The 13,273-nt window shown below is 39.1% G+C and overlaps 2 protein-coding genes across 3 annotated transcripts; one reads left to right on the forward strand and one right to left on the reverse strand.

The window, feature by feature from the left end:
* Window positions 1-620: 620 nt before the first annotated feature.
* Window positions 621-8,139, reverse strand: LOC119899755. Of its 2 annotated transcripts, none has more exons than XM_038714454.1 (11): window positions 7,899-8,139; window positions 7,707-7,785; window positions 6,378-6,746; window positions 5,942-6,055; window positions 5,674-5,788; window positions 5,468-5,577; window positions 5,231-5,367; window positions 3,314-5,130; window positions 3,114-3,212; window positions 2,917-3,011; window positions 621-1,225 (listed from the first exon to the last, which is right to left on the reverse strand). In XM_038714454.1, the coding sequence occupies exons 1-11, from the start codon at window positions 7,979-7,981 to the stop codon at window positions 899-901; spliced, it is 3,345 nt and encodes a 1,114-aa protein (XP_038570382.1). In that variant the 5' UTR covers window positions 7,982-8,139; the 3' UTR covers window positions 621-898. The 2 variants fall into 2 exon arrangements, with proteins under 2 accessions (XP_038570382.1, XP_038570381.1); XM_038714453.1 differs by having other exon boundaries at window positions 3,114-3,215.
* A 1,313-nt stretch (window positions 8,140-9,452) lies between these two features.
* On the forward strand, window positions 9,453-12,331 carry LOC119899759 (group XIIB secretory phospholipase A2-like protein). The gene is made up of 4 exons (XM_038714461.1): window positions 9,453-9,837; window positions 10,390-10,478; window positions 10,789-10,954; window positions 11,837-12,331. The coding sequence occupies exons 1-4, from the start codon at window positions 9,558-9,560 to the stop codon at window positions 11,953-11,955; spliced, it is 654 nt and encodes a 217-aa protein (XP_038570389.1). The 5' UTR covers window positions 9,453-9,557; the 3' UTR covers window positions 11,956-12,331.
* The last annotated feature ends 942 nt before the right edge of the window (window positions 12,332-13,273 follow it).

Consider the following 13,273-nt stretch of genomic DNA (forward strand, 5'->3'; position numbering starts at 1 on the left):
AGGTTCCCTTTCGAAAGTAATGTTGAGGAAATGACACCTGTGTTGCTGAACTTGGAAGCTGGATTTCAAGTATGTCAAACAGCAAGAGAGAAGCATCATGTATATAATAAAAGTATATCACAAATGTTTCCATACATACTGTATATCTGCCCAGAATACAAAGTTTTTGGTGCAGTGTTGTTGAAATGTCCTCCTTCGTTGTTGGCCAAGTACAATATATGGCATCAAAAAGACAACATCTGAAGTTGTGAGTGCTCTTTTAACTCTGCTTTATAACACACACACATCCTGATTCAAACGTAGATATTAGAGTTGTTGCCCGATGTGTCTCTGTGTTTTCAAACAGTAATGTCTGGGAAAATCTAAACCTGTATTTCAACAACATTTTTATGCACATTGAAAACAAAAATAAGTAGAATTCACCATCAGTTGCAAAACTTACTTATGTAGTCAGTGTAGAATAAATTACTCATATTTACTAGGATACACTCAGATCAGTGTTTGGGGATCATATTCTTTTATTATATATATATATATATATATATATATATATATATATATATATATATATATATATATATATATATATATATATATATATATATATATATATATATATATATATATATATATATATATATATATATATACACACCAATGAACAAAAACTTGTTAAAACCTAAAATATTTTAATGTTCAATTATTTTCAAAAAAATGTTGATAGTGCAGAAAAATATAATTGTAAAAACGGCACAAAAAAGGACTAATTCAATAAAGTCTGTAGGTTTGAAATAAAAAAAACATGATTTACATATGTACACCCTCATTAGATGTTTACCATGACAGACCACAAGGCAAGACTACTCAAGAGTGTTTCCACACACGAGTAATTCCAGCGTTAATGTCCGAAGTGGAAAACAGAGGCGTCTAAAGTCTTGAAAAGGTCCTTGAGTGGTGTGGCCGACATGTTCCCATTCACCGACTTTCCTTCCTCTGATGTGTACTTCAGTCTTGATCGGGTATAATGCTGCATCAGCGGCAACACTGGTTTGAATGGCAAGTTGTGTGTACCAGAGTTTCTCTCCTGAGATTCAGTCATTCCTGGACTGCCGACACTCGACCCACCTGTTGCCTCCAAGAAGACTGGATGAGTCTGAAGAAAGGGCTGGTGCTCTGATGACTGTAAAACTGTTTCTTCAGGGGACTGTTTGTGAGAATCATGAGTCTAAGGAGAAACAAGAACAAGCAGAAAGCGGTTGGCAACCACACAGTATTCAGAGAAAGGTAGGATCCAATACAACTTGGGCTATAGAGCTCGACGGTCTCATCCTGCCGATGGGAATTCCAAAAATCAACAGCAACAACATCCGAAGTCAGTGTTTGAATTATACTGGCTTACGAGGCCGGCAAGATACATCTTATTTCTCTGTGCTAGAGCTTAATTTTTGTAAAACAATTTAAAATGCTTTACATAAAAGCAACATAGTGCAATATAAAAAGACATTCAAATACAATTTAAAGAGTTACATAGAAAATAAAAGCAAAATAAAACAGGAGTTTAAAAGTTACAGTGCAGCGTAACATATCAGCAGTTTCTTCAAATCTGTTCAGTTAATGATTATTTTCATTACGGATTAAACTGCTGATTATTTTCACCATTAATTGATAGATTGTTTGGTTTGTACAAAAATAAGAGCCCAAAGTCACACCTTCACGATGCTTCTTTTGTCCAACCAACAGGCCAATCTTCAAAATTATTAACAATACATATAAATTATTTACATAATTTAAAGGAAAAGCAACAAATGTGACCATTTCAACTTCACATTTTCAGTTAATTGACTAATTGATTAATCAACTTCTTGTTGTTGTAGTTTAATTTATAACAAAACATATTTGATATGGCTTTTCATATGTTTGTGCTATAATATAATTTCTGAAGTAACAAGTAACTTAAACCATGTAGTGATAAATAATACAAGAGTAGAAGTACACAGTGGTATGAAAAGTAAATACTGACGTGTTTCGTCATTAGATAGATCAATTATTGTCCTAATTTAAGAGGAGATTTGTATAAAGGAACCTGGTCACTGTATTTTCTTTTAAGTCAATACCACATACACCATTATCCTAGCAGCTCTGTGAGGCTCTAATGTGGCCATAAATGAAACAATATATGTAATAGTGGACTATGCTATTCTAATCCAATATGCGTCTTTTTTTTTGTCATATCTCCTCACGGTTCGCTAGCTGTCCGTTCTGTGTGTGCACCAAAAAAAACAAAAATATCTTGTGTTTGTACACAGCACTGGCTCTGTAAACAGGTGGCTGCCACACAACACTATTGTAACCATGATTTGTGTGTCAGATAACATTAAATGACCTGCCTGCGGACACTTAACTTATTTTCTAGTTCACCAAGATATGCTGTTGTTGTGATGTTAGCTATAGCAGCAGGAGAGTTCTGAGTGTCGCTGTCTGGAGCTGGTGTGCTGCTCTGGCACCGTCTCGTCCTCTCTGCATGTGAGCTTCGCAACAGCGACTATATTTGCTAACTCACAATGTTACATTGAACTTGCTGTGGCATTGTTCGCTCTGTCACGGTATTGACATCTCCAGAATCGCATACCCCATCTTTAAGAAATAAGACACCTTTATTTCCTGTTGGGAAATTTGTTCTGGACACCCTCCTGCAGTTCCACAGGAAATCAGGTCATACATACTATATAGTGACCAGCTTTTAAAGATTTATGTTTTGAAGGGTAGATGAAGAGGAGCACCCATTAGCAACGGTCACTTAATAAAAGTACACAAAGTAAAAGTAAATCGTTTCAAAACTGGTGAGGCCCCACTTGACAAACACTACATGTGTTATGGGTACAAAAAGCTGCCCCGTCCTTACAGTAAAATACCTACCTTGAGCTTCTTCTTCCGCCTCCCCTTTTTCTTAGCTTCCTGCTGTTGCTTCTCAGAGACACACGCCGTACTGCTTTTGTCCTTTGTGTCACTTTCTGAAATGCAATCAAAACAATAACAGATTATTGTTCAATTCTACCAGGATGATTTTATACTCAAATATGAATAGAAATGTCTTGAATAAACAGAATGAGCACCTGAAGGGACACTGATCTGAATGCTGTCCTGTTGGTAGGGGCTCAGGCACAGAAACAGAGTCTTCAGAACTGAATTTGCAGTGGCTGCTGCTGCAGAGTCTACTAAATGAACAAGGGATTAACAACATATTTCAGCAGTGCAAGTAAACATTTCCTGAACTAGTATGTGTGTAAGTGTGCAATGTGTGGCATGTCCTTACCTTTGTGATTTGAGATGTCGGGCAGCTGCTCACGAACATGGGTTGTAAATGGACTGTTACCACAAGGAGTAGGATCGGTAGACATCTCACCGAGAGAATCGGACACAAGGCTACAGACGGGATTCAACAGCTGCTTTGTATGCTGATTTACATGCTCAGGACTGTCTTCGTTTCCAATTTTAGGATTAGAAGAGAAATTAGGGGATCTTGGCAAGGGAGAGATTTCTTTTACATCAGTTCTGACCTGTAGTGGGAGAGGTGTCTCTAAATTAGAAGCTCTTTGTTTGGAGTCTGATGAATGAGATGTGTTATCAATGGACTGGTTTGACTGTTGAGAACAGGAGGAAGTCCTTGAACAATCTGGTTGAGGCGGCATGTGTGGGAGAGGAGCAGCACTGAGAGGGGCAGCAAAAAGGCTGAGGAAGGACCTGGCAGAGGCTTTGTCAGGTTCAAGCACAGTTTTAGCAGGAGTACTTCTGCAATCTGCAGACTGTGGAGCAGGGCAGGAAGACTGAATTAAACCCTGAGGACAAGAGGAACTTGTTACAGAATCGTCTAAAGGCTGCAGAGTGTCAGTGATGGGGCCTGCGAAGAGGCTATGAACGGGTCTTTTCATAGTCTTTTTACACCCAACTGCCAAATCACCACAATGTGCCACTTTACTGCTGCAATGTGCTGTGGTTTCAGTTGAATGATGTTCTGTGCCAAGTTTGAGGTCAGATTGTGTCTTTTTGGAGTGCAGGTGGATCTCAGTGGGTTGTTTTGCAGCAAAATGAGAACTGACCGAGTTTGTAGTTTCACTTGTCTTAAAGGAGCTGGTGGCAGGTTCAACAGGAGCCGCACCTCCACCTTTAATCTCTGTGAAACCTGAAGAGGGATAAAAAGGCTTTACTGAGGCTTGTGAGTCAGCTCTCTGAACAGAGAGATGTGGTGTCAGTTGTGTTGGACGTTCGGAAGTAGGTGTCTTACTAGGGGGCCTTGAAAAAATGCTTTTGTTCTTATTGGATCCAAAAGGAAGACCATCACTTTTACAGTTTACAGAGCATGTACTGTCCGTAGGCAGTTGCGTGCCTCCTTTCATATCTCCTTTGCTTTTGGAGGATGCAGACTTCTCTGCCACAGTGACACGAGAATGCACCAATTCCAACTTGACTTCATGAGAATCACTTTGGGCAGGTTTCAGGGACTCTGGCATATCCCCACCTTGTTTCTTGTGATCCCCCGAGGCCAGAGTAAGATTAGGGCTGGTCTTTGAAATCCGGCCAGGGTGCATTTGGAGGGATGACAGGCTCTTGAACATTTTTTCCTGGGATTTCTTCTCCTCATTTCTGGTATTTATCGAATATAACACCTTCTCATTTTGGGTTTCTGAGTTTAGAAAAGGCTTAGTGTTCTCAAAGTAACTTTTTGGGCTATAGGAAACTGTTTGTGCAGTAGGAGGGCCAGGCGTGTGTTCAAGGGTAGAATATCCCACTGATTTACAAGACCTGAGAACAGCATCAACAGAGTAGGGAACTTTGCTTTGGTTTGCAGAGCCGGGTGTGCAATCAGAAGACGTGAGAGGGGCAGATTGTTGACTTCCTGGAGTTGTGAAGAAACTAGAGAAAGGTCTGGACAGCTGAGGTCCAAGCACTGCTTCAACTGAATAACAAACTGGCTCCTCATGACTAAGCTTAGGTGATGGGGGGCCATGAGGCTGGGTGGCATTTGACTCATGTGATGGGACAGCTTCCTTCATGAAATCAGCCAGTTCTTCAGTCTGACATAACAAGGCTTCCTTCTCAGCATTTGTGTCTGCGCTTTTGTAAAAGTTAGGCCTGAAAAATACAAATATTCATGTGAATATAACTTCTAAAGGTCATAACTTGTATGTGTGACAAAATCACAAAGACAGGCTTAAAGCTTGTATGGGCATACCTAAGTGGTTGTAGAAGTATATCAGGGGTTGTATTGGCTTCTAGAATTTCAGACTCGTCCGTGTTCGCTGGTTGTCCTGACGACTCTTGTTCGGCTTTTTTCGCAAGTTCATAAAGGTCATTATCCCGTTTTAGTGCCTGCAGTGAGAAGAAGTGACGCACATGCGATTTTCAGCACAGAACAATGCAAATAAAACATTTTGAGAACATTTTCATGACTGAACTTTTACGTACACACCTCATCCAACAGTTTGGTAGTGACATCATTAAGCTGCTCATGTGAAAACCTGCAATCTGCTCCTTGAGAACATTTTCCTTTTTTATGGAAGAACTTGCAGGGGAAGGACTGTGCAGCTTAGTTTAAGGAAATAATAGATTTTTCACAGTTCGCAGTACAATAATCATCACCACAAAGCTGTAAAGGTCATTGCTCTCAAAGGATATTGTGCATGTACGGGCAGCTGTCCCCTTTCGTGCAGAATCCTTGGACGTAAAATTTGCAAACTTCTTTGATGAGGTCATTGTAACCCTGAATATGTTCCAGTTGGCAGTCGTCACCCTGCATACAGGAAAGGGAAGAAAGCATTGTTATGATACTACTAGTTGTAACAGCACTCGATAAAAGCATGAGGCCAGTTACTCTGACTTGTCAATTTTGGCGTCATATCACTTTTAAAAAATATTATTAATACACACGATAAACGTAACCTGCCTTGAGGCACCTTCCCCACATGAAATGTCGACAAAGTAACCGCCCATCCACCAACAAAGCGTTCTGGTCCATGAACTCCTGTGTCATGGACCTCGGCTTTTTTGCTTGGAAGTCCTAAGAGGAAAGATGAGCATAACAACATTTTCATTAATAGATGATTAATACATTTTGAAGGAAGCATTGTTTTGGCCTATGACCTAATTCCTAGGGGCATTTTGAGCCTGTGTTAGGGGCTGTTCCTTTTTCACTTAAATTTAGTGGGTTGATTTGTGTAGATTACGTGTGTCTGATGTTGATATTGCACAGTAGAAAACATTTTTTAATTCAGAAAAAGATCTAAATTCCTCTTCATGCAAATGTCCTTTCATTCAGACCGCAACAAACATTTGATGATGGATAAAATATATCCTGAAAAGCACAACCGTTTCCTCCTTACCTGCTTATTATCTTTATCGTCCCATCTACCGTTTCTCCATGTAGGTCTTGTCTGATGGCTGCCACCTCTATTGGCAGGCTTCCCTCTACCCTTCTGCTGATGCCGATTGTTCTGCCTCTCGGTCTTCTTTTTTTGTTGTTGCTGATTGTTTGCATGATGATTATTTTTGGTTTTGTAATTCTGACCTTTGTGATACACATTACTGTAGCCAGCTTTATTTCTTTGGTTATGTATCACCTCTTTGTTGAAATCAACATTTGCGTGTTCACTATAAGTGTTCTGCATATGGTAGCGTATAGCCTTGGAGTCATCGTCTTTGAAGGATGTAGCATTATAAGTTCTGGTTGTTTGGGCTTGGTAACATCGCTTCTGTGGAAAGAAAGTGCATAGAGATTAAATGTCAAAGATGTCTGTTAATATTGTAAGATCTATCTGAACTTTTGCAAGAACATAAATAACAATTCATGCAACAAGCAGCATAAACCTTGAAGAACTTCAGTAAACTCAGTTGCAGGTGGACTCACATCAAATGAATGCGGTCTAATGCAACATTCCTGCAATAAAAGTTATAATATTCCGTTTTTGTTGAAACTCTTTTAGAGGTACTGAATAAACCGTACGGTCATTTTGAAGGCAATAAGATATATTGAAGTGTTTCTAAGTTGTGTGTAATATTAGCCTACTTAGACAATATTTTCTTAATAGTAATTTATTGTTTATTTATATGCATCTTCATTAATAGACTTTTTAAAATTATTTTTTCTTTAAGTTATCTACAGTTTAGATATGACACTTGGGATGTTGATAAAAATCCCTATTTAAAATTGCCCAACTAATCTTTATTTGTTTTCACTTGCCATCTGTCATTCGTGCTTGATGAATCTTGGCATATGTTGTCTTATTTTAAGGCTGTTTGCTTTATTATCAATTATCATTGTCTCAGGTATTTTTGTTTTATTTGGTTTTAGTAATTAGATTAGATGTGTGTGTTTCATGTGGTGAATTTGATGCCTGAAATCCTTTTCCTATGCATCGGTCTACCAGGTGTGCATCAGACAACTCCTACAGCCTTCATGAAGGTACGGTTTATTGCAGTGCAGTTATATTATACTGTATTAGTGTTGCATACCTTTACCACAATAACTGGAAACTGAGTGTATCTAAAATAATGCAGAAACCTACAACTTTCCATCAGATGCAGCCAGCTAATACTTCCAACTGTGACATGTGAAAATTCAACAAAGAACTGGAACAAGGACACAAATATTAAATAAGTGATGTTAACTTTACAATGTAATCAAATTACATTATAGTTCAACTTCAACTCACCTTTGAGTAAGGGCCAGCCTGCTCACCCTGGGTTTTCCTCTTTCTGGCATTGCCTCTTTTGCCATTGTCAGTGTCGTTCCTATGAAACACAGAGGAGTAAGTCATGTATATTAACTGATATAGATGAAAGCCATTAAATTAGAACAGCTCTTTCAAACACAGCAAAGCTAATGGCTATCTATGGTTCAATACCGGTGTGTAAAGGCTGGTTGATCAGGGCTCCTGACATCTTCTTCAACCACAGACAGTCTCGTGAACAGGTTTGCAAAAGCCATTTTATTTTGCTTGTCATTAGGTGTTATGTTTTTCTGTTCAGGCCTGACGAAGCCCCAAAATACTCGGGTTTCGAGTCCAGTAAACTGTGGTTCACATGGCTCCGTTAGCTACAAACGTCACTCCACCGTTTACCTTCCCCTCTTCTTCCGTGTTTGAGATCGACGTCACCTCGATGGACTCTACCAAATATGGACGGGGTGCGCGGACCCTGACGACTGGCGCTCCCTAGTGGTAAAGTTTTGTATTGTCTGTACATACGTCACCAAATACACCAGAAAATTATGTTCTGTATAATGACCACTCCATTTTTTTTATTGTTTATTGAGAAAACGATGTAGTATTTCAAAACTACTAACCCTTCACTTCATCCACGTCTTCTCCTGTTTTTCCCAAAGTGAAAGAAAGTCAATTAATCATGTAGGCCTACGTACACTGTTGCAGATTTTTCTTAACAAAGAGTTTAATTTTAACCCAGCTCAGTGTACACACTGTAAATGGATGTACTATTGATGCTTTTTCTTATTTGTGTCCTTTTGTGATGCAGCTCTGGGTTGGGTTGATCCAAGGAAATCTCCTACTATGACAATGTCTGCTTGGAAAAAGGCCATAATATTGTAATAATTGTAATAATATATGTTCCTTCTATAAATTAGTGGTTGTCCATGTGACTATCTAGATTTCTTAAAAAAAGTACTGTATTGTCCCATGATTTGTCACATTAGAATAAAATGAGATTAAATCCCTTGAGATTTGGAGACATTGGGTGGGATTTGGGGACAAAGCTGTACAAAGTCTTCCATTCAAATGCCTTGATGTACAGTTGTTGCTGTTAGAATGATTATTGCACAGGCTGGCCTGCCCAGAAAATTGTGATACTTACAATTACAATAATACAATCGCCTCAGAGAATCCAAATTTGGTCACGCTTTTATAATATGAAAAACCAAATGTCAGAAACATCCTTTTGAACAACTACATAGACACACACACACACTGAGGGAGTATTTAGATTTAGTTCTCAGTCTGTGGATTTACACCCACTCATTTTATACATACACCGTCATATTGTGTGTTTATTCCTGAAAAAATGAGCAGTTATGAGGTAGTTTGGATGTTTCAGTAGCAAAAGCTATCAGGTGTGGGAGTTATATGTGGTAATTTAATTAATTTGCTAATACTGACAAACAATTTGCACATGAATGTACTGACTTAATAAATCAGGCAGCGGAGCACAAAGTTGATGCTCTCTCATTTTAAAGCAAAGCTACTGTGTCCAGTTTGCTACTATGTGTTATTGTCAAGAGAGATTAACACTTAAATTAATGGGATTAAAATGTTATTGAATCCTCTTGGCTGAATAGTGAACAAGCAAACTCTCATCAATCAGCAAGAATGATAAAAGCTCAGATGAGATAGAAGCTGGACTTTGTTCCTCCACATATGAGGCCGTCCCTGAGTCTGGCTCAAAGTGCAGGTCACGCAGAGTGTTTCAGTATTGCCTCTGTGCATGTGTTTGTGTTTCCCCTCAGTCTCTGCACTCGAAGTCTGTTCATACTAAGCATTTTGAGCTACAGGATGACCCGTTGGGCCCTTCTTGCTCCCTTCCTGCTCCTGCTGGGCCTGTTTATCCACAGTGCTGTCAGTCAAGAGGCTGAGGAGGACCCAGCTACAGCAGCAGCAGCAGCACCACCACCACAAGGCCAGGCCTCTGATGGCACGCAGGCGGAGGACGAGAACCAAGAGTGGGGACTAAACTCCCTCAGAGACAGCTTTGAGTCAGTCGGCGGCTACTTTGACTCGATGCTGGAGTTCATGGGCGGACGTGATGGAGTGTGCCAATACCGCTGTCGATATGGTAAGTCAGTTAAATTGATCAGTAAGCCTTGTGCAGTGTGGCTTAATGTTAGAATAATACTGCCAATCAGCCTTTCACCAGCCAGTTCCACCATTGACTTATCTTTTTGGTTGTTTTTTCCAAAAGATGTTAGCATTAAATCTTAATTGTAGGAGTGTTTGGAGTCCTGCTGTTACAACCCCGATCACAATAAAACACTTGGGGAAAACACAAAATACTTTGCCTGTACTGCCTGTATGGGACACCAATTGAAACCCAGTAATAATGTAATAATACTTACCTTCATGTATGATTGTACTTGTACTCATTACCTTTGTTATCAAATGGAAGAGGGCCTGGAAATGGACTGTGACCCCAGCATGATAGGAGAGGTTTCATGCAGTGACGAATATGATGTGAATGGATATGAACCAAATAAGTAACCTTTGTTTCTCTATGGGCAAACACGGATCTACTTTTAAACCCACATGGTTGTCAGAGTCCAGCCCATTTCCACTGGCCTGTTGTGAAACATGAGCTACACCTGATGTTTTGCTTTGCTTCCCCTCTCAGGTAAAGCTCCTCTTCCTCGTGCTGGCTACCAGATGCCAGAACCTGATGGATGTAGCTCTTACTTCTTTGGTCTTCCTGTTCCAGATGGGGTATTCTTCTTCTATTCATCTATTCAGGGCAAATTCATGTAATTTATCTAACTTGGAAAATTGATACTGATAGAAAGAGTTGAATCTACATCCCTAAAATAAAAACTATTGGTGTGGGGAAGAGGGTCAAAACGTATGTTTGACTTTTTAAAAACCAAGACGCTCCCCAGAGTTAATGACATTTGCTTTGGACCCTCCCTTTGGACCCTCCCCACGACTTAAAAAAGCTGCAACATCATCTGCCCTAATATTTCAATTTAGCCCTGCTAAACAATTTAATGGACCATTAATTGTCTTTGTTGTGTGCCAGATGGACATCGGCATCCCTGCTATGACCAAGTGTTGCAATCAGCTGGATATGTGTTACGACACCTGCGGCTCCAACAAGTACCGCTGCGACTCCAAGTTCCGCTGGTGCCTCCACAGCATCTGCTCTGACCTCAAGAAGAGCCTTGGCTTTGTGTCAAAAGTTGAAGGTTGGTAAATTTTTTGATCTTTATTTCATCCAGGGCAGGGTTACTGAGCCCATCCCCATTTTCAGCACTTTTCTGCCTTCTATTCTCACCTTTAATCAGTGGTTGACAAAGTATTCAGATCCTTTGTTTAAGTAAAAGTACTACCATGCCACTCTAAAAACACTTTATATTACAAGCAACAGTACTGCACTGAAAATGTTACTTGGGTAAAAGTATATAGGTATAATCAGGAAAACGTACTTCAGTTTTAACAGTAAAAGTATTCCTACGTTTTTGTATCAGACTGCAATTATGGATTAATCCACTGATCATTTTCTCCATTAATCAACCTCTAATCTGTACTTAAGTATAGTACTTGAGCACATGTACTTAGTTACTGTCCACCACTGACTTTAATAATAAAACTGAACTGATTTGGGTACACACTCTACTTGCATTCAATACTTGCTACTGTGGACAGGGCCTGAGTTGACTTACATTGGCCCAACATGTGACAGCTGAAAATGATCTCATGATGACCAGTTGTGAGACTCGATACGTCATTTTAAAAATTTCCCTCCTTGAAAAAAGCAGGTGGGGTTGGAAAAGTTCACTGCTGGTCTGGGTATTTCAGCCAGTGACTCTGCAAAAGTCTATTTAAGTTTAAAAAAATTATGAATGAGCGTTAATGTAATGTATAAAACCCATGTGAAAAAATTAGGGTCATATTAAAAAAGTGCAAAAAATCATGTCAACAGCTGATATTTGTACATTTTCTGAATTGAAGCGTAGGCTGAATAAATGTTAAATTACTGGAACATGTCGAACATGACCTTCTTCTGTACATACTGCTTTGTACTGACTGCCAGCGCTGCTTCTGTTTCCCTCGTTTTCTTTCCTCAGCATGTGAAACGGTAGCTGACACCTTGTTCAACACGGTGTGGACTCTGGGCTGCAGACCCTACATGAACAGCCAGAGAGCAGCGTGCTACTGTCAAGGAGAGGAGAAAGATGAACTTTAGAATAAAACACAAACCACTCTCTATTTATAACAGTATCAACTTGAGCAACATACCAAATGATGAGGCTCTGAGTTACGGTGTTGCAAAGACTGCTGTGTGACTACTCGAGTTACCTATTTGGAAGCTCTTGTTGTGCTTTTGCTCAAAGTCACTATTGTACTTTGCAACAAAATGTAGGTTATTGTTAAAAGTTCAACACTGTGTTGCAAGCCAAAAGTGTATTTGTTAGTTTCTAGAGGTGCATCAATGCCATCAGTATAATACAGATGGAAATAGCATATTACATAAGAAAAGCTATAGATAGCCTCTTGTGCTGTGTGTCATATGTGTAACATGTCATAGTTCACTATATGAATAAATGTTATTGACAAATACATGAATGTAACTATTTCATTTCATGGTATAGTACTGAATTATTTCCTCTTAGTCCTCAGATCAGTACATTGCATTAGCCAATTCACGTATTAGAGTACTTAGTATGGGTACCAGTTTTAATAATAATAATCAACTGGAAGTAATGAAAAATGGAGAGAGAAATGTGCCATTATTACCACCAGTGACAGGGCCATAACTACCATAGACTACTATGGTTAGAAACATTTTAACATTTGTAACGCTGTAACTAGCGCTTTCGTTAGTGTTTCTCCAACAGGAATGAGTGTTGACAAGGTGGAGAGAGTTTTGAAACAGCATTTAGACCTTGTTGTTGGGAAAATAAACAGTAAAGCTTTCTTTTAAGTCCATAAATTTGGTAAGACAAAGTCCGAGTACATTTATTTTAGTTTGAGTCAGAGGAACATCTAAAGAGGCTTCCAAATAATACCAATACTACTACTACTACTACTAATAATAATAATATTGTGTAACATGTCCAAATCTGAGCTATAGCTGTAAAAGGGCAAACAAGAGTAGAGTCGTGCCAAATGTAAAACTGTGCTGGCTCAAAAGGGTTTATCTACTGTACACAGATCATTTTACTACGTCTAAGACATTTCTGGTTCAGCTCTTCATAGTCAAATGTGGCTCAGTTTACATCCGTAAGCTCCACTTTGTCAGGCTCAGCTAGCCTTTGTTAGTTTTAGCTGTCCTTTGTCTGCCTAAGCTCTAATTTGAGTTCAGTGCTAACATGTGTTAAAGAGCTAATGTTTGCAACCTGGTCAGAGTTGCCTTTAAAAAGGTACTGCACCAATTTAGCACTACACACTGTCAGGCTCACAGTGGACATTTTAATTTTTTTATCAAAATCGATGCAGCAGAACGTTTTTTTCAATGACTTCTAATCCATTCATTTTTGAGGTATCTTGTTATGAACTAAAGA

Source organism: Micropterus salmoides, unplaced genomic scaffold, assembly GCF_014851395.1.
Source record: "Micropterus salmoides isolate LMB-PRFRI ecotype aquatic unplaced genomic scaffold, ASM1485139v1 Ms_hic_scaffold_12, whole genome shotgun sequence".
In the NCBI taxonomy this organism is placed as follows: Eukaryota; Metazoa; Chordata; class Actinopteri; order Centrarchiformes; family Centrarchidae; genus Micropterus; species Micropterus salmoides.